This window comes from Melanostigma gelatinosum (assembly GCF_949748355.1).
Source record: "Melanostigma gelatinosum genome assembly, chromosome: 13".
Taxonomy (NCBI): domain Eukaryota; kingdom Metazoa; phylum Chordata; class Actinopteri; order Perciformes; family Zoarcidae; genus Melanostigma; species Melanostigma gelatinosum.
The window spans coordinates 11,419,579-11,439,964 of NC_136646.1; the positions used below are offsets into that span (position 1 = coordinate 11,419,579).

General features: G+C 42.3%; 1 protein-coding gene across 1 annotated transcript; it reads left to right on the forward strand.

Moving 5' to 3' along the window:
- The first annotated feature begins 7,574 nt into the window (after positions 1-7,574).
- pdgfbb (platelet-derived growth factor beta polypeptide b) lies at positions 7,575-18,510 on the forward strand. Its single transcript, XM_079281392.1, has 8 exons — positions 7,575-8,323; positions 12,755-12,851; positions 13,798-13,854; positions 15,309-15,502; positions 15,617-15,799; positions 15,998-16,775; positions 17,024-17,174; positions 17,317-18,510. Exons 1-7 carry the CDS (start codon positions 8,258-8,260, stop codon positions 17,155-17,157), a joined length of 1,509 nt encoding a protein of 502 aa, XP_079137518.1. The 5' UTR covers positions 7,575-8,257; the 3' UTR covers positions 17,158-17,174; positions 17,317-18,510.
- The last annotated feature ends 1,876 nt before the right edge of the window (positions 18,511-20,386 follow it).

The following is a 20,386-nucleotide window of genomic DNA, read 5'->3' on the forward strand; positions in this document are numbered from 1 at the left end:
CAATTTAACACATTTAATCCAATAAACAGTGTCCGGCGAGTTATTTAATAAATGTGATCAATTACTCACTAAAGACCTTCCTTTTCACTCCAGCATTTTCTTAAATGAACACACCGTGTATTTTACAGTAAGCTTGTTTGTACCTGAGCATGTTTAGATATTATTACGTGTATTTACATGGATATCTCTGTTAATGTGCACATTGTTTTCGCATTTTTGCTGTTTTTATGTGAAGCGCTCTGAACGGCTTCTGTATTATATTGTGCGATACAAATTCTAATTGAATTTCATCTTCCCCGAATAAGTGATTACACTACTTTACTAATTATTCAGTGAGCTGCTCTAGTCGTTACTTTACTTTCGTTACTGCATTGAAGGTGACTTTCAACAAAACCTCCAAGACCCACACGTCACATATTCTGTATTCAACACATGCCAAAGCGCTTCTTCACTCCTATTGCAACATATACACTTTTTTTTGGTCAATTTCCTTTATCAAAATAGACACTTCAAATTTGCTGGCATTTCCACGTCCACTTCCCATTTTTGTTTTGGCCCCAGGGGTCAGGTTATGACAGCTAGATCAACAATTTCAAACTTGTCATTTCATGAAGTCAGAGAACAATGTCATGTCCTCTGTTCCAGGATGTGTAACCTACAAACAGCATGGCTGAGGCCCACAGGTTTTTATAAAAGCTATCGTGTCACCAAAGGGTTGACGTTAGGAATCCTCAATCAGAGGAAGGAAAGAGTCTATAGTCTATTAGTCTTTATGACATCGATGTGAAAAGCTCAGGATCAATAAGCTCAGGATCAATCAATAAACATACACACAGCTCACGGTGCCGCTCTCTGAGAGGAATACCAGATGACGGACCATGACACACTCAGCACAACGTCACCAGGAAGCAGCCTTGTAAACAGGAATGACTGGGAGGAGGCTCAGCAACTTAGCAGAAAAAAGCCCCGGAGAGAAACCAAGTTCATGGAGGCATTTTTAGATTGACCGTTACAAATACACCTGTAACCCTGTCTCCCCTCCTCCCTCTCTTATTCAGTTTCCCTATCTATTTTTGTTACGAGGTGAATCCCAGCCGCCTTTTTGTCTGTCTGACATGTCATCCGTTACTCCCTCACACGCTTGACTGTCCCACATTCACCTTTCCACTCACTTTGCTCTCAAGGTTGTTGCTACAGTGAAGCCTAAATATATGTAATACAGAATACACCATATTTGTGTTTTTGCCCCAAAAATCCAGCAACTGAATACTACCATCAACACACAAGTACACACTCAATGTGTAGTGGTCAATGTATTTCAGGTATATTTATGTATATATACATTTTGTTCTCCAGGCTTCTCTCTTTTTGCATTGTTTGGTTTGCAGGGTACGTGATTGTTGAAAACAACACCGACCAATAAGAGGAGGGTCTGTCTGGTCGCCGTCGCACCGTGCGAGTAGGCTACAAGCGGCACCTGCGGATATGTTACAGTATTTCTCAATTGCTAAAACACTAAAACCCATTGGCTGAACAAAGTTCTCAGTTGCCTGAACTCATTTAGCTAATTGTGCAGTCTGTTGTCAATACCTTAAACTATTTCACATGGTGAAACACAATTTGCAGATCTCACTTAGACTTTTCAGCAAAACTCCAAACACATTCTCAGTCTCAAAACACATTCTGCACTCTAATGCACATGTCATCCATACTGGTAAACACAAGTGGCAACAATCAAATAGAAATAGAGAACACATGTCATTGATTAAACACAATCACTCAAAATTGATTTCACTTGTATCAAATGATGTGACACAACCAATATTAGCCAGTTTAGAGAGCAAACAGGTGGTTGAAGGTGATGTCGACGAAGTGCTCTGGCCTGACCCAGCCCAAAGACTGGAAGAAGCACATTGATGACATGTTGACTCCTTTGATTTTTGTCCCTTTCACTGTAGTATTGTATACTGTAGTAGGCCTACAGTGCATTGTAGGCTGTATAATGTACAATAAACAAATTGTATGGCCTTGAACATCGTGCTTTCTATTTGTTACAGTAACAGTACTGACTGCTCAATAGATTTTGACTGGTTGCAGGTTCATATCAACAAAGAACAAGAATTACAGTATCACAGAGACAACGGACACGTTTGTGAGATGCAGGGTACAGTACTGTAAAAATAGGGGTACAAGGAGGAGGAAGAACAAAAGAAATTGCAAAGAGCAAAGCACAGTAGTCATTTCTGATCAATTTTGAGCTACTGTAATGGAACATGTTTTCGTTCATATGAAATTTGTTTTGAGATTAAAAATCGACTTCTCCCTGAGAACTATATGTTTTGAACAATGTGCTTTCTGTTTATTGGTGTATTGTTTACTGACTGCTTGATGGTGTATATTATTTTGATCACTTTGTTTATGATTTGAGAGCAGTGTTTGATTTTGAGCACAGGTAAAACTGTTTTGAGGCGAAAGTTTCATTTTGCAAGAGGATTCAGAGGTTTTGTAAATAGTGCTTGAAGATGAGGTTTTGTGTTTACAGTTTTGAGAGAATGGCCGACCGTTTCAAGAAATGTGTCTTAGCAATCGAGAAAAACTGTAAGTGAACCGGATATTTAGCTTCTGTGCTCGGCCCTCCAGAGGTCTTGGGCCCTTTTGGTTAAACCGGTCCAGCAGAGTTTTAGCAGGCATTATGTTTAACGTGGTCACCATCTTTGTTTAGCAAGTTTGTATGTTTACATTTTGCCATTTAGGACTTAACGCCACATTGTTCAAGTTGCTTTGAGCTGATGAGCTAGATGAAAAGTTGTGGGATCGCCCAAGTTTTTGTCTGTATGAAATTTAGAGATTCGATAGTTGTTGAGATATTTCAGTCTGGACCGAAGTGGTGGAGCCACTAGCTTGGCTAAAAACAAAGATGATGAATATGTAAATAAGTGGATGAAGCTTATCATAAAATCGATCTAATTTGATTTGAGAGACACTTTGATGCGTTTTGAAAACATCCTTTCGCTTGTCAGGTTTGCGCTGATACGTGCATTTTTTAATCTATTACTGCAATGGGGCCTTTGGAATAGAGGGACCAGCCAATAAGTGGTCTCAGTGCTGATAGATGTGGCTTATGATTGACAAGTACAGTATGTTTGAGGATAAAGGATCAGACTCATGAATGGCAGAGGATAGGTCAGACAGAGGTAAATCATTAACCTGTGCATGCCGTTTATTCCTGACACAGATATTATTATTATTATAACGGTAGGCCTACATGGAATTCATTAGAGTAGTTTCTGTACAGTAGAGAGCAGGGAAGTCCCCTGTGAGCCAGGACAGGGAGGGGAGGCTGGCAGAGGAATGCTGTTGTATACAGCCACTTGGAGCTGAACAAAACCAGGCATTCCTCATGGAGGTGTTTATGCTCTGCAGCGTGGTGTGGTCCAGCCTCACTGTTATCTGTTAGTGTCAGCAGTCTGCTCATCCAACAGAAATATAACCTCATTTAGAAGAGAGTTGACGACATACTCCCAATTTTGGCAAAGCTTGAAGAAAGCATAAAGAATTACTCGGTTACATTGAGAACATTAGAATCAGAATCTTCGCCCATAAACCTGCCATTGGAGAAATACATCAGAAATGTACATATATTTTAAAAAAATCTCCCCAAGCCATTGTTTTGCTTTGCATCCTTTAGACTTATGTAACATGCATTGCAGGACAAGCTTTGGCTATTTTCTTTGATCAATCCAGCCAGAAAAACATGTCCTGACAAATGCTATTTCGGCTCGGTTTTCATTAAAAAGTCAGTGCTGCATGTACGAATGAGTTACTGAAGGTTAGGTATCCCGTTTAAAACACTTATAACATGATGGTACAGTTATGTGGGGCCAATGCATGAAGAGTACAGACTGGTAGAGGATGCAGCCTGATCGAGTCCATATCAGCTGTGAGGCTTAAATCAGCCCCGGTTGCAACAGCAGGGCTACAAACATCCGAGGGAGTGCTGTTAGCGCTCGTCCAGAAGCACTCTGAGACAAACCGGCTAATCTGTGTGTTCTGCCCTCAGACGTGCACCCCAATATATCTTTTTTTCACATAGATTTGCTGTGTGTTTTTGTCTTCCCTCAGCGTGTCGGTCTTTCTTTTCTCCACGCCGTCCTCTCTCTCCGTCCTCGTCTCAGCAGACTGCATTCCAACAATTCCTCACTGTCAGTCCCTCTCATTCAGACCCATTCGTTAGATGCTGGTGACAGATCCCTGCTGAGACACGAAGGCCTTCAGCTGCTTTAACTCTGGCAAACTGAGCAATGGTCGATCACGATAAAAGTCCCTCATCTAAGACGGATTATTACTCGGATCTGACTGTTTTTGTTTTTTTAATGTGTGCGTATGCTGTTGCTGAATGTGAATAAATCAGCCACGGGTCTTTCTTGCACCTGAATCTACCCCTGTTTCGTCTTTTGACCTGATTCAGTCACATTCCTCCCCCTTGGATTGGGGAAACCTGAGAGTCGGGGTGAGCGGTCATACTCGAGGCTCGAGGGGACAGCTAATGACTTCCCATAAGTCCATTTGGTCTACATGATCCTCTGTTATCTCTGAGACACACGCGCCGGAGAGAGTCTATCCCCGCGACTAATCGAGGGTCAATTGTCTCCCCTCTCAACTGTGATGCGTGTGACAGCAGCCAGAAGTGCACCCCTGCACCCACATGTTGCACACAAACCCATGGCGCTTTTGTGCAACACAACTACAGTACATTCATGTTTTTCCTCCGGAGAAGCCGACCGTGGGGGAGAGCGCTCAACTATGCGATTACTGCGTCAAATAAACCGCTGAAGCTTCTGAGCCAACGATGGAAAAAACGCATGAAATCAAATGGCATCTTTGTTCAACAGGAGATTAGCTCAGGGTGCTGTGACCCTCTCCGGATCTTCTGAAAAGCTCTTAAATATTTCAGCGAGTACTGTCATTTCTCACTCAATTGTTAGGCATAGAGAGCCCTCTGTCCTCCTGAAGTTGGTTGTCAGCTCGGGACAGTGAGCGCACGCACGTGCGTGTGTGTGTGTGTGTGTGTGTGCGTGTGAGCCAACATTTGAGGGAGTGTGATGTGTTCCACACAACAGCTTTAACATGTGTGAATGCTTTTCATGTGCAATTTCAATGAGTCTGTGCGTATTTGGTGTGTGCATTTGGGTGCACATGCAAGAGTGTATTTGCATGCATGCATACAAATGTTACATGTCTTCACACACGCTACCGCGCCTTAAGTACTGGTGCATGCACAGTATTTCCTGTTAAGTTGTCGCCTCTGTAGAACATGATGGATGGCCTTCTCTCTTTGCGGTTGTGGTGAGATGTTACAGTCGCAGGTGTGAGCGTGTGTGTGTGTGTGAGTGTGTGTGAGTGTGTGCCTGTGAGACGAATGACGCTCCTGGTTGGAAAATCCCTACCTCAAGTCAAGAACCTGCTCCTCCTCTGCTTCCTCCTCTTCCTCCTCGTATCTCCTCAGAAACCCAACCACACCACACACTCGTGTGGTGGCATAATATCATATACGTTTTGAGGCGTACAGGGTCGTAAAACTGGCAACACTGATAGCATCGGTGAGGAAGAACATAAACAAAACTCCTTAGTTGTAGCTGTCTTTTTCAGAAGTTAAACTCAGCCCCTGGTATACATTATAATATCAGGCCCATATTTCACTCACCATGATCATGTCTACAGACTTCCATTCGTGAAAAAAGTACATTAGTAAAAGTATTTTGAGTTTCAAAAATTGAGAGCGAAAGGCAAAATAAGCTGTATTTTACATGTACAAAAAGATTTGTTGTACAATTTGACCGTTTCACTTCACATCACCAGCGTTTCCTCAGCACTGCATTACACCGGCATCCTAAGTCACAATCGTTACCCCATACTGCCAGCGGCCTTGGCCAAACGTGCAAATATGAAACGGAGTGTAAACATAGGTCCATAGCTCATGCTGTTTCCTCCATCCACTCTTGTTAGGAAAACAATGGCATCCTATTATTCACCGGGCCATGATTGAACTGGAAGAAAAGACTTTTCACTGACCGTTGGGACATTGTTCATAGCTATACAGCACAGTGGTGTCTGAGGATCCGCCTCCAACGCCTTTCAGTCAGAAACCATGAATTTAATGAGCAGTTTTGTTCTCTACTGCGCTTCACCTTTTCAAATGTTTGTGTCTGATGATAAAAAAACATTCTTGCTCTTTACCCCCCCCCCCCCCCCTCCCCCCTGTCCCGTATCGTTTCAGGTCCACGAGGTTGGCAGGCTGATGTACTATTTTTGGGGCCTGGGTCGGCTGAGTTTAAACGTGCAGTGTCACCGTCGGGCATTGTTTAAAAATGTTCCCTGAACACGGGTGACCGGCAAAGGTCAGGACTCTGAGAATAACCCCTGTGATATTTAGAAACACCTTTTGTTTGCAGATAGCCCGGCTCGCCGTGATGCTGAGGTAACAAGAGGAGTCAGTTGGCATGGCAACTATCCCCGTGACCTCTCCAGCAATAGTAGCTGCATAAAGGTCCGATATGCAACAGGCTGAATTTAGGGTCATGGGTTATTCATAAGTGAGGACTCTGCTTAAAGCGTCTTTTGTATAAAGTCATTCATGAATTAAAGCAGTGGCTCTACGTCTTTAACTTTGAAGTGAAAAGTCACATAAACACTAAAGGGTCGACATGGCAAAGTGTCTCACTGTTCATAAATAACAAAATTGGACATGGAAGATTGTTTCTCGACAGTTATTTGAAGTGAACCTTTACCCATTGTTGTTTTGAATCATTTGTCAATGTGGCATCTGTTAAAAACTCTCGAATAAATTACAACATGGGGTTTGTGCACTCATAAACTGTGGAGGAAGTGTTTAGATCCTTTACTTCAGCATGAGTAACAATAGCACAATGGGGAAAGTACTCCTTTAAAAGTGCTGCACTCAACAGCTTACTGAAGTAAAACTACATAAATGTGCTTCAGATAGTATAAATATATAGTAGCTGGTCTGCAGACACATGACTGAGTGTTAAATGATCACATATTATTGGATTACTAATACAGATTAATTAACGTGTAACTAGCAATTTAGTTTGTCAAGTTGGTGTTGTGGCTAGATTGAAATGTACGTAGATAGTAGAGTACATAAAGTAACATTAAGTGGAACATATTCAAGTTCACGACCTCAAACTATATCTATTGCACCTCATACAATGGCTGAAAAGATCACTGCAGTATTACTTTAGGACCACTGCTCAAACGCTCCGACAGTTGATATTTTTACACCCTCAGGGTTAATAATACGAACATTTCAAACCAGATCATGTGGCAGAAACAGAATTCAGATCAACAGACGAACCCGGTCCGTTGGATCTGCATGAATGATTCACGACAGAGGAAACGTTGCTCGGAGGGGCTGCTGCGAGGCGGACGTCTGTGGACTGATGTCGCTTCTTTGTGCGCAGATTATCACCCATTCTTCAGGCAGGGGGCGGGAGAGAGACTCTTGGAAATGTGCTCTTCCCCTCACCACCACCACCACCACTGCGTAATCAGGCAGGTCCAGGGCTGACGGGCACCGAGCCACACGGGGCTTTGCTTAGTGATAAGACTTCTTGGAAGAAGAGCACCGCAAACCAGCGAGCTGACCTGCGACGTTATTTCAGACTTTTAGCGTGTGAGGTTTTTTTTGTAACGCGTCACGGTTAAAGAGACCCTTGACAAGAGAAGTCAATTGGATATATTGTATTTGACAGAAAGCGGTATATCCTTGGAGTCATTTCAACTTTCCTCACTTTCTGAGTCTCCTGGATCGTTTTGTTTGTGACTCGGAAATGTCATGAGGTCTTGTGGTAACATCTTGCGCTTTTAGCCGTAAAACGCGCACTTGTGCGCAAGGTGGACTAAAAAAAGAGAAGACTGGACATCACGTTGAAGACAAAGCGCCTGAATTAAGACGTGGAGGTTTATCATTCATCCAGCCCATTGGAGATCCTTTTTTTTTTTTCCTTTACGGGGACTTATTAAAAGGTGCGTGCCGCTGACCGAGCACGAGCGCTTTCTTCTCCCTCCTCCTCGGATACCTCTACCGGAGAAACAAACAGTGGAGACAGACCGTCTACGCGCGCGCAGTTCCGCAGTGCGAGCCGCTGTCCCCCCGCGCGCAGTGCTGAGGAGAGAGGGACTCTCGCGCTTCCATAAATGCCCGGTCCGTTGAAGAGGCTCGAGGCTGGGCAGCAAGATGAGCTCGTGGGTACAGCTGCTGCTCGCGTTGCTGGCGGCGTGTCTGCGGTTTGGCGTAGCCGAGGTGAGTCTGCAGCTTTTCACAGTTTGACGGACTCTTGGAAATGCTATTAGTGTTCAAGTTCGTCTCTCGTGCCATGCCAATTATTATTATAACGTGAAGCACCATGTGAGTTTTATTGGAAATTGTTACACTCGCCATAAAAGTATGCTGGCAAATAACGACCTATATGGCCTACTGTTAAAACCCCTAACTTATGTGAGAGTGTTGCAACTATTCACAATAATTATTTCAAAACTGACTGGAGTATATGCTTGTTTTACATTGTATGTCATATAATTCTATTGTTGGCTATTTTATTCTCTTTTGGAGCTAAATTTGAGTAAAATATGTCAAGCAGTGTTTTTCCTCATAAACACAAGACACAGACCAACATTACAACCAAATCCAGGAGTTTCTTTTTTTTTTTTTTACTTTGGAGTTCGTGCACCTGCTCCAGTCTGGTCTTATAATAAAATACAATCTTTCCCATATTGCTTCTTTCGAGGGCTGGGATCCTCGCACTAAATAACTGTTATTCCTCCCATTATGGCGCTATGAATGGATGCCCAGGGGCCACTCACGCAGGGGTCGTCCTCCTGTTAGCCTCGTTAGCCACGACAAGGCTCTTTTACAGCTGGATGGCGAAGGGATGCATTCATGGATGCTGTTCCAGATGTTGAGTCCATAAATTAGTCAGTGAGCAGCATCACACTGTGACACGCTGCTGTAGAGGCCAGATGTTAGTTCGACAACCAGGAGTGAACACGGTTGCAGTGACACATTTCTTCTCTCTCTCTGACTTTCACACCCACGGTGGAATATATTTGGAGGCAAAATGAAGTGTTGAGGTGTGAAATATTTGTCATGTATAAACACATCGAAACAAATGCCGAACTTGTTGGAAAGTGTTGTTTTCCACTGCCAGTAGTTTTAATAGACATCTGCTGTGTACTTTCTTCAAGAAGGAACAGGCAATGGTGACATAAGGATAAATGGGCAACATCTGACCGTCTGCTGAGGTCAAGCAGGAAGACAAAACTTAAGCGAGGGTCCTGTCGAGGTCAAGTGAGGCTTAACTGACATTATGGTAGTTCAAAAAAACATCTTTGCCCAAATGAATAGCTATAGAAGAAGGTTGAGATGCACATTGAATCAGATATAATATGTATTTCTGCCTCCGTTCAGATTCCATCTGTGTTTGCGACACAGGAAATTCATCTCGACCGGTGAAACACCAGTGTCAGCCACTTGTAAAACTAAATGGGGTCAAAACACACACAGTTAACAAGTCAGTCATGGGAAGTGGATATTTAAACAAGTCAAACAAGAGGGCCCAACTGAGTTTGCCTTTTTTCCTCCAGACAGAAGGAGGGGTTTGGTTTTGGATATTGCACCCAGGACTGAGTAACTACACTTGTTGGAAACGATTCGCTTTCAATGAAAGTACAAACAATATAAAAGAAGGGAAAATACGAGCAGGTCTTCCTGCCGAATGTGAACTGGCGTGCTTAAGCGCTTTCATTCCTCCTCTCATTCACTTAACCGATACAATTTGGTGTTTGCATGTAATCTACCATCACCCCGGCTACTTCACATACAAAGGTAGATTAAGGGTGAAACACAACTATGATGGATTTAAATTCCTGTCATCAACCTGTCTTTTCATTTTATGGCCTGTGAAGGCACCACATGTAAAAGAGAAGTCAAATGTGACAGGACAAGTGTTTTAGAGGGAGAAAGTTACAAAGGCTTTGAGGTATCCAGGCAGGAATTCCCCGTGTCTAATTTTAAAGTTATGATATGGCAGCTGTGAAATGGAGTCTGTATGCAAAGTTCAATCACATCCCTTATAAAAAAGAGCATCATCGTGAGAGTCTTGAGAGTGAGTGATAATTTAAAAGTGTGCCTATGTATGAAGTGCATCTTCATTCAACTGTGGACCACCAGAGAGGAATCCAGACATTTACTCTTAGCTTAACACAAAATCGTCATTATCTTTAATTGCATCCGGCGCCTTTTCATCTCAGATTTAAATGCTGACAAAGGAATTAATTAAAGTCACGTTTATACACACATTCCAGCGTTGTGCACGTGCAGGCGCCGTTTCAGTGACGGCATGTGAAACCTCACACGTGTGCCGCCGCTGCGCCGGCAGCAATCTCGACCCCCTAATTATGTAGGATTAGACGTTCCCTCTCCTCCCCTGGCCACTGCAGCGCTGCCTGGCATCCCTCAATGTGCCCAAGAGACCTTCAGGGGATGGGAGCTTGCTTTCAGGCGATGCGTTGCCGGGTTATGTCGAGAATTAGTTTTCTGAACCATGTAAAATTGCAAAACGTATACAGGACAACCGGAATCCTCACGACAATAAAAGAGGAACATTATGGTTCGACCATCATGGGAGCTGTTCTGTTATCAAGCTCTTAAAAAGGCAGTAAACAAACTGGAATGACTTAAGCTTATACGATCTAAGAAATAAACAAACATCTTAAATATTTTGAGTGTTTTTTATCGCATATCGTCACATTCTTAGTTCCTAAGAAGTGGTACTGCTGAAAGTCTTCTGTGTTAGATTGACAGTGGGCCAACACTTGTCTGACAGCTGTCTCCTTCATAATGAATAGAGTTCTGCTGTTGCTCACTGATATCATCCCTCCATACTCAGACTGAACTACAGGTCATATGAAATTCCCCTATAAGCAGCGTTTTTATTGTCTTGATATATTGAACGTATCAAAATCCTCATCCCGTAGTTGCACGTTGGAACATTATCGATGTGTGTTTACACACTCTGTCTGAGGATTTTCAATCTGTTTACATCTGTTATGTTTATCGGAACCAAAGTGTTTATTTAGTATTTCCTGCTCAGACACAAATCGTCATGACAGCAGGCACCACTGTTAACAAAGACACACATCCTATAATTAACATCACACACAATTAGCCGAGCAGGCGGGTTGGCTACGTTTGGCAAAGGGAAGAAATCGTCATCATTATGGCTCCTTAGGGGCATCGACAGCTCTGCAGCAGAGATGTAAGTGTAATACAGCAGGCATTCCCCCCCCCGCCGTATGATTTAACTGTGAAAAGCCAACCAACAATGGGGGACAGTCAATGGCGTAGGCAGGATGGGAATACATGTCCATGCATGGATGGCTGCTTCCTTTAAGCTAAGACCTGCGTCCCCATAGGTATTCATGATACTCTCCAGAACCTGAATGGCAGTGCGCACACAGCTTACTGGACTGGACTTGCACTATAACATCAAACTGTGTTTTAACCACGTTCTGCTCCCTTGAGATCATCTTCACTGCTTCCATCTCACCGTGTGATGACGAAGCGAATGAAGCACGTCCGCAGCATTTAAACCAATGTGAGGAAGTGTCCCGACCCATGTCTGATCCTTGTCCACGTTAACCCGTCTTTTATTCATCTATTATCCCTCAACAACTCTCCTCCTCTCCATATCACTCCTTCCCCCATTTCCTGACTCCTTCCTGGCTCCTTTGACCCCTAAATGTTAGCAGATGAGAAGACACAACGCCAATAGTCATTCACCCTGCTCTTAGTGACCATTGTGTGTCTGCTTTGGTTAATACCCCCTCACCCTCTCAGCTCTCTTGCCCAGTAATGACCGGGGGGGTTAAACCCACAGTCAGTCCATAGAATCACAATGTAGAGCTGTTGCTTGGTTTCTGGTGTGGTGGTATGGAAATATGTAATCAAATGCATGATGCTTACGTATAAGGCTTGTGTTATCTTATCCTTTTGTTATTATCATCAAAGAAAAACTAAAGTGAATTCCTGTGGAGCAGAAACCTGATATTTTTTATATCCTTCATGCTATAAAACCCTATTGTCTTCCAAAAACTATTAACAACACATTAAAGAGACATCCGCTGCACCGAGTTTTCTATAAAAAGAACAAGTCAGCGAGTACAATGTTTAAAGGCCCAATCGGTCATTTTGGACAGTTAAGATTTGAAGTGTAATCGCATACAAAAAAAAGAAAAAGCATTTGTTTGTTTCTCTCAAACAGTCAGAATTCACTGACGTAAACAAACCCCACTGCCCCAGAGAGCATTCAAAACTAAATCTATATTCGTCTTTGTATTTAAAGACCTGTCAATTTGAGACCTATTGTGCCTCAGTCAAGCACACACACACACACACACACACACACACACACACTGAAACACTTTGTGAAGTGGATTGTTGCAGACGTGCTGCAGTGTTACTCCATTTCCTCAGAGAGAATTGTTTGGGAAACTGTAACGTCTAATACAGGATGAACACAGGGTGGGAAAGTAGCTATTCGTATAGTCACGTGCACCGCTGGAAAGAATGTCCAAATGCTTTCGCGTCTTTTCCCATAGTCATGTTCTAAAACAGTCCAGAGTATCTCGTTTCTACGTTCTCTTACGTGAATTTGTAAATACTTGTGTGTTTCAGGGGGAGCCTCTGCCTGCAGCCCTGGTGGAGCTGGTTAGAAACAGCCCCATCTCCTCCATAGAGGACCTTCAGCTGCTGCTGCTCACTGACTCCGTAGGTAAAGACCAGCGCATTCTGATATCACTGTTGATAATACGCTCAAACCAGACTCAGATTTGGGGCTGTTATTATGGATCCTAACACTGTTACATTCTGTTCACATCTTATTTTAACCTTAATAACACTGGTTGGATTCTTCATTTTCTGTATTGTACAAATAAAATGTTGGGCAACATTGTTTAGAATGCAAAGATACTAAGGCAGAAAGTATCAGATATGTAGGCAACAATTTCATGGGAAACACATGCAGTGCACAGTGAGTTATCATTATGTATCGTTACATAAGAATATATGTTTCTGTATGAGTGCATGAGAGCGTTGCGCAGCCTTTGTGCTTACGAGTATCCTTTCAAAATAAATGCTTTGAAATCAAGCAAAGGCGGCACTGTAGATATACAACACATGAATAGTGATGATGAATGATGCACAGACAACACAAATCTAAATACTCACTTATGTAATGATGTTTTCTCATGAATGCAGACTTAGTCATTTGTAGTTTGCGATGATAAAAACTGAATCGAGAGATCACTAAATAATACATGCAATGCAGTGATTACCTGAAAACTAACAAGACATAATAATAAGTGGCTACATTTCGACAATGATTGTGATAAGTAAACATCGCGAGTGATGAAACCAACTCGAACAAACAAATGGAGTTATAACAGGGAGCAGAGAGGATACATGATCTTATCAACACAGATGGAAATAAACAGAGTAAGAATTATAACAACAATGACTTGGGTCTAAGTCTCTCTCTCTCTCTCTCTCTCGCTCTCTCCCCTGTCCACATGCAAATACTGTTTCCTCTCTGTACATGCAGAGGGCGCTAGAGGGCCTTAGAATAAAACGTACACCACATGGCAAAAACGGACCATTCATAAATCAGTTGCCGTGTTTACGTAAGTCAAATGCTGTGTTTGTTTATTGTTCTGTCTCAGATGAGGAGGACGGGACTTCTGCAGCCAATGGAGTTCATAGACTACCAAGGAGCCTCGGTGAGCTACCCCCCCCCCCCCCCGCTCCTTCCTTTCTATTCCCCCACAGTGTCATTTGAAAAACTGGTTCCTGGTTGTGATCAAGGTGTCAATTGTTTGTACATCACATAAGATGGAAACATCACTGCTGTTGCTCTTCTTCGGCTCTCAAAAAGGATCATTCTCATGGTACGGCTGACACTTTGTGAGGATACATCTGTGTGTATTCATATCTATTAATGGGTTAATAGAAGGTTGTCGCGCTGACATGGAGGATTCCTGATTTTCCTCATGAATGTAAAAGTACTCCATCCTCATTAGTGGAGGGCTGCGGGTGTTTTCAGTCCGCCTTCCTGTGAGTTGATTAATGTGACAAGTATGGCTTTAGTGACACGGTAAAATTCCTCGCATTAACCTTTTTTTTCCCGCTATCATAATAAAGCAGATGTCTGAATTACTGGACCCCAATTTACAACCGTCTGGGTGACTTTGTTGGATTCCCTCTAGCATGAGGAGATACTAATGGCCTTACATTAATCATCGTGTAAACTATACCAAGCATCTTCTTCATGTGGCCTTCTATGTTCAAACAGAACGGTCTCGTTGAACAGTGAACCTTTGTGGAATGAAATTCCCTCATGTTTCTCCGTAACTGACCAACACAATGCAATATTAACAATAAGTCTGATTCGAAGAAGCTGTGACATATCTACTCATTTGAAATGCCTGAGTTTCATTTTCACCTGCTTGTTTCTGTTCAACAACAGCAAGAAATCAGTCATCCCATAAATACACATGCAAACAAGCTAGGTGAGTCACTACGGACGCTTGAGTCCGCACAAAGGGATTGAACGTAATTAGGCCGCTCATATTTGCCACAAGCTCAGCTCCTAGCAACTTGGGAGGGTTTAGATTTCTGCAGCAAATCATAAGGAGTCCCATGTGCATGTAGATGTTTTACTTATTGGTTGAACAAACACTCAGGGAGGGGGTTTGCTAAAGTCAGTGGTTAGTTGTCTTAATAGTCAAATAGATCAAAATTATAAATTTAACAATAGCGAATAATAATGCTAACACAAGTTCAAACAGTCATACTCACACTCATGGATGGATTACTGAACAGGCCTACGGGGCAGAGGCCCAGGGGCCAAGGGGTCAGGGGCCCCCTGAGTTTTGCCTGCAAAATGTCACAGAAAGAGACGCCAAATAACCACAAAGACACACAGAGCCACTACAAAGAGATGCAAGATGACCAAAAGACCAGCAAAACAACTATGAAGAGACGCATTAGTGACCACATAAAAGACACAAAATGACCACATCGAGATGGAAAACGGCCACAAAGAGATGCAAAATTACCATAAAGAGAAGCAAAATGCGTTAAACAGATGCAAAATGATTTTGTGTCTGTGCTCAGGAGCCCATTGTTTCTTAATCCCTCCATGCTCAAACTCAGTCCATATCTCGTCCCTCAGATGCCCAGCCGGCTCAGCAGGCTCTGTGCAAAGTTCGTACAGAGGTGGTTGAGGTCACCAGGGCGATGTTGGACCGCAGCAACGCTAACTTCCTGTTATGGCCGCCATGCGTCGAGGTGCAGCGCTGCTCTGGTTGCTGCAACACCAAGAGCCTGCAGTGCGTCCCTATCGTCACGCACACCAGATACTTGCAGGTAAGTAACCAGAAACGCACAGAAACATACAGCACACAAAAGTCTAAAACACACACATGTAAGGCTGAACTATGTTTGTGTTGTACTCAGAATTATTATTGCCATCGTCTGCAGGTAATGAAGATCGAGTACATCAACAAAAGACCCACTTACGCTAAAGCTGTGGTGTCAGTTGTCGATCATGTGGAGTGCCGATGTCAGCCGGCTCCACAGCCTCCTGTGCCCAAGAAAAAGGCATCGCGCAGACAGCATAACCACCAGCATCGAAACCACACACTCAGCCAAGGACACGGACAGGTAAATTATGAATGCTATTTTGCATGCTAATCTGCTGCTGGGTGAGTGCTATAGAAGTAATATTTGTGGATATGTAAATGTAGATATCGACCAAACTCTAACCTTCTACTCTGTGTGACTGATACATTGAATTTGTAGGATTAATGAACTGTACTGAGATTTAGCTGAACTGTATGTTGTTTTGTTTTATTGTGAAAGGTCAAGGTGCACACCAAGGATGAACTCCATCAGTGGGATGATCTGAAGCAGAACCAGAGGGCCAACCTGGAGGACCTCCTGGAGCAGCACTGGAGCCCCAGAGGAGACACCTTCACTCAGCCCGAAGAAGGGTACAGCCTGGCTGGGAAAGACACATCTCGCACCGGAGAGGCTGTTCTTTTTGCTCCACATTGGGCGCATAATGCCACCAGGCTCCTTGGGACTAAAGACCAAACTGAAAATCTGGAGGATGTGGAGAAGAAAAATGGAAGGATCTCAGATGGCAACAAGACTGTTTCCTCAGTGGATAATGTTGGCGTGGAGGTAAAGAACGAGTTGGTAGAAGGTGGGGAGGGGTTGCTGCTCCTCAGCACTGAAGGGAAGGTTAACGAGGGAAACGGTAGCAGGGACGAAGGCACGCAAACACACAGTCCATTATGGCAAGACGACAAATCCAAACTTTCAAAGAGCCACACGAGTGGATCTTCTCACCCTGGTGATCAGAATCCTGAAGCCAAGTTCAGTCCTACTGAGGCGCCCAGTGAGAGAGTTGGGAGCAGGTTAAGAGCGACTAAAGAGCCAAATCCGGAGCCTCGAGAACAGGCGAGACGGAGAGACAATGAAACTCCTGAGGAGGTGAGGATATTACAGATTGAGGAAAAACTGGAGCAGGAGAGAAAAGAGCTTCTACTTCTCCACAAGAGGCTGGACCAAGAGAAGGAGATACTGAGACAGCAGCAGGTGAAACGAGAAGAGGAGGAAAGACATCGCCTGCATGGTAAACATCATCATCATCTGCAAACAACGACACATTATTTAATACTTTGGGTTAATAGAAATAACACAAATAAGAAGAGCATTTAGATACATGTCAGTAAAATGATGTGCTAAAAGAAAAATTTGTTGTTTTCTCGGTTGTTCCATTGTACATTTTAAACTCAAGTATTTTCACAATAATAAGCAAGAAAAAAAAGTAATATATTTTTGGTAATATTAATTAATAACATGTAAATCCTATATTAACAGCGGCAAAATCTACGACCACCACACGGCAGCCATCGGCTCCAGCAGGCCCCAGACCCCCAGCCCGTCCAAGGAAAAGGATGAGGAAGAATCGCAAACGAATCAGCAAGGCAGCTATGAGAGCAATGCTAATGTAGAGCTAAAATAAAGCCAAGTGAGTTCACCGAATATTTAAATAATGAAGAAAAACATACTGAAATCATTTATGAACCATTTAAATTGCAATGACTGAGTGTAATATTTCTATTTTCTGATTATGAAGTTTAAAGTACGTCTTCATATGTTTCCCCCCACAGGACACCAAGTGAACTTGGTGTATTTCGTGGATCCAGAGGTGAAGCAGAGTGACTCCCTTCATATAAGTACTTATTCACTCCGTAACACTACTAATGACTGTCTGGTGAACCTGTAACTACACCTGTGTGGAGTAAGACGAGGGTAAGAAGAAAATGGAATTTAAATAAAAGGTGGACCTTGTCAAGAAAACTCGCTGGCCTCGACAACGACAGTTGCTGGTATGAACACTTACAAATTGTGTTCAAGCGCAGAACCTGTGGGGGACTGAAACGGCATCGCTGTAGAACTGTGGACAATAGTGCAATTTCAAAACTCTTCTTGAAACCTTGTTTTGATATCAACAGAGAGGAACTGCACTTAGATAATGACAGAACCAAGTCTATATGGGGTTTAAATGACAAAGTCTGTGGCTGAAAGACTTTTGTCGATTGCCACAATCAGATGGACGACAAAGGACATTTGATGGAAAAATGGACATAAAAATGGACATTACTCTTTTGTGTCATTGAAGATTCTGTTTCATTTTAATCAGATAATCTTAGAAACAATCATCTGCAACAACGAGTGATGCTGACTAAAATGAGCAGGGAGGGGCTCAGTGTTGGGAAGATAAGGCTGTGCAGATCTACCGTACCAAGGCCTGATATCATCTATTAGCTCCGTAAAACAGCAATGGTCTCTCATTAACCGTATTTAATTATATTTAACTCATTGCAAACACTGGAATTACACAGATGTGATAAGAGAACAAAAACATAAATTGTTGCATTTCAAAATCTCATCGCAGGTGTGAAGAAAAAGGTGTTATCTGAATACGAGGTGATAGCGTTACACCTGTGACTTGACGTCGCGCTCTGTTTCTTATTTATTTATCTCTGCCATTTTCTTTGGATTAACTTTTTTTTTATACAACATACTACAAACAAGATGTGGTTCGTGATGGCTGGGCGGTTCAAATTGAAATATAAGATGGCAAGATTATAAAAAGATCAAACACTTCTGTGTTCCTCCCAGGATCATGCAGTGTTTAACTTCTATGTACAAAAAAAAGTGTTTGTTTTGTATGACTAAGAGTGGTGTGTGTAAGGGCTTGGCCCCACACCTACACTGCTGTCATGTATCTCAATACTCATGTAGAAGAACTAATCTGTTTGTCTCTCTCTTTCTCTCTTTGATAAAGACATGTCTCTCTTCCACTGAAACAATCATATTCCTTTAAACTCTGGGAGGAGGGGAAAGAAATCCTGACCTACACATGTTTCTTTACGTGCCCCCACTGTTTTATTAATCTACAACACATTGTTTTTGACATTTCAATTACAGGAAATGAGACGGGTTAAAACAAGAAAATCAAGAGTCACTTAAAAGGACAGCAAAAAGCTAAACATTGCAAATTTAGACACTGTTTTTGTGTCCTTTATATTTCCATTAGTAACAAAATGTGGAAACATGCTGTTGATGCTATTTGTGTACAATCACCCATAATCGGCCAAACATCTTAAGTTATTGAAAACATGACCCACACGTTCTTTATGCCAACTTACAACTGTTACTGTTTTTGTCTGTTTTATTATGACAAAAAAACAAAATGTTTGCAATAATTAATGCTATTTTCATATGGGTATAAGAAGCTAATGTGCTTAAATCTACTTTGTTTTGTGTTTTTATTCCATTTTCACCAGTTTCTCTTCTATATCCACGAATTAGCTTCCAAATGTTTTGTCATGAAATGTATAACATGCCATTCAGAGAAACTCTCACTGGGCCATGAATACCAACACGTGATGAGCAACAGACAAATTAGAACGAAGCTCATTATGTTATTTTAAGAGTCCATAGTCATGCTAGCTGCTCTGCGAGGTTGTGCTTATGCACAGCGATGCTTCGAGCTAAATGCTAACGTCAGCATGCTAACATGCTGATGTTAAGCAGATTTCATTTTCACCATGTTTTGCATCTAAGTTTAGCATGTTAGCATGCTAAAATGTGCTAATTATTATTACACAAACACAATGTAGAGCTGAGGCGGCTGGGAATGCCATTAGTTTTGCTGGTATTTAGTCATAAACAAAAGATTTTGACAAATTAAAATGTTGACCTGATGATTGTACTAGAGGAACTGAAGGTATCACCAAAGTGATTGAAATTCATCCTTTTGTGGCACATTCATGGAAACCCATCTAATAGTTGTAAAGGCATTTCATTATTGTCCAAAAATGACACGCTCATTGTGTTTCTAGAGCTAAAGTCAGGGGATCACCAACGTCGGTAGGATTCTCCCTCTAAATGCTATGGATGTCTGCATCAAATTTGAGAGCAATCAATCCAATTACTTTGGTATTTTAGTCTGAACCAAAGCATAAAACTCTAAACTCTTGAAGGAAGAATAAAACCTTTTTATGACACCATGAACTCACTGACTTTCCTACCACCTCGTGAACCCAGGTGGATTTATTTAGTAAGCCTGTTGTGTCTACACAGTGCATCTGTAGCCTCCAGAGACGTTATTGGCTCACTAAATTCAGAGTTCAGCACTGGCTTGTATTGAGCGTTAGTCCCAGTGATGTGCAATGAGGTTTGTTCAATCTGACAAAAGAGAGAGAGAGGGAGAAAAGAAAGAGTGGGGGTTGATGTACTGTAGGTGAACTCTGGCACACGCTCTCTTTGTGGTTTTTCACATTTACCCACTTGACTCTTGGCTGAAAAAACTCCCTAACTCAGCAGCCAGCTGCACAGTTTGTCTGCTAATTATCTCGTCAAGAATCTGCTCCACCGTCTAAATTAAATCATACGAGGACTGGCTTTCACAGTAAATGTCCTCAGATGTAAACCATCTTTAGAGTAAAGGAGACTTACTTACATGTATGTAATTACGGTCTTCACACATTTAGTACTTAAAGAGCTGCGTCCTTGGTCTTCACTTTATATTATGTGCATTAATCACTGGGTTTGATGTGTGTACCAAATGACAATTTTGAAGACCGCTGTTAGCATCTGTCTCACCCTTAAACCCCCTTGTACGCAAATTCAGTGTGTATTCTGGGATTCATGCATTCCTTCCTGTTACCC

Coding starts and splice junctions, on each gene's coding strand:
- pdgfbb (XM_079281392.1), top strand. CDS start 8,258: ATGAGCTCGTGGGTACAGCTGCTGCTCGCGTTGCTGGCGGCGTGTCTG. Junction 8,324..12,754: donor TGCGGTTTGGCGTAGCCGAG/GTGAGTCTGCAG, acceptor TGTGTGTTTCAG/GGGGAGCCTCTGCCTGCAGC. Junction 12,852..13,797: donor GCTGCTCACTGACTCCGTAG/GTAAAGACCAGC, acceptor GTTCTGTCTCAG/ATGAGGAGGACGGGACTTCT.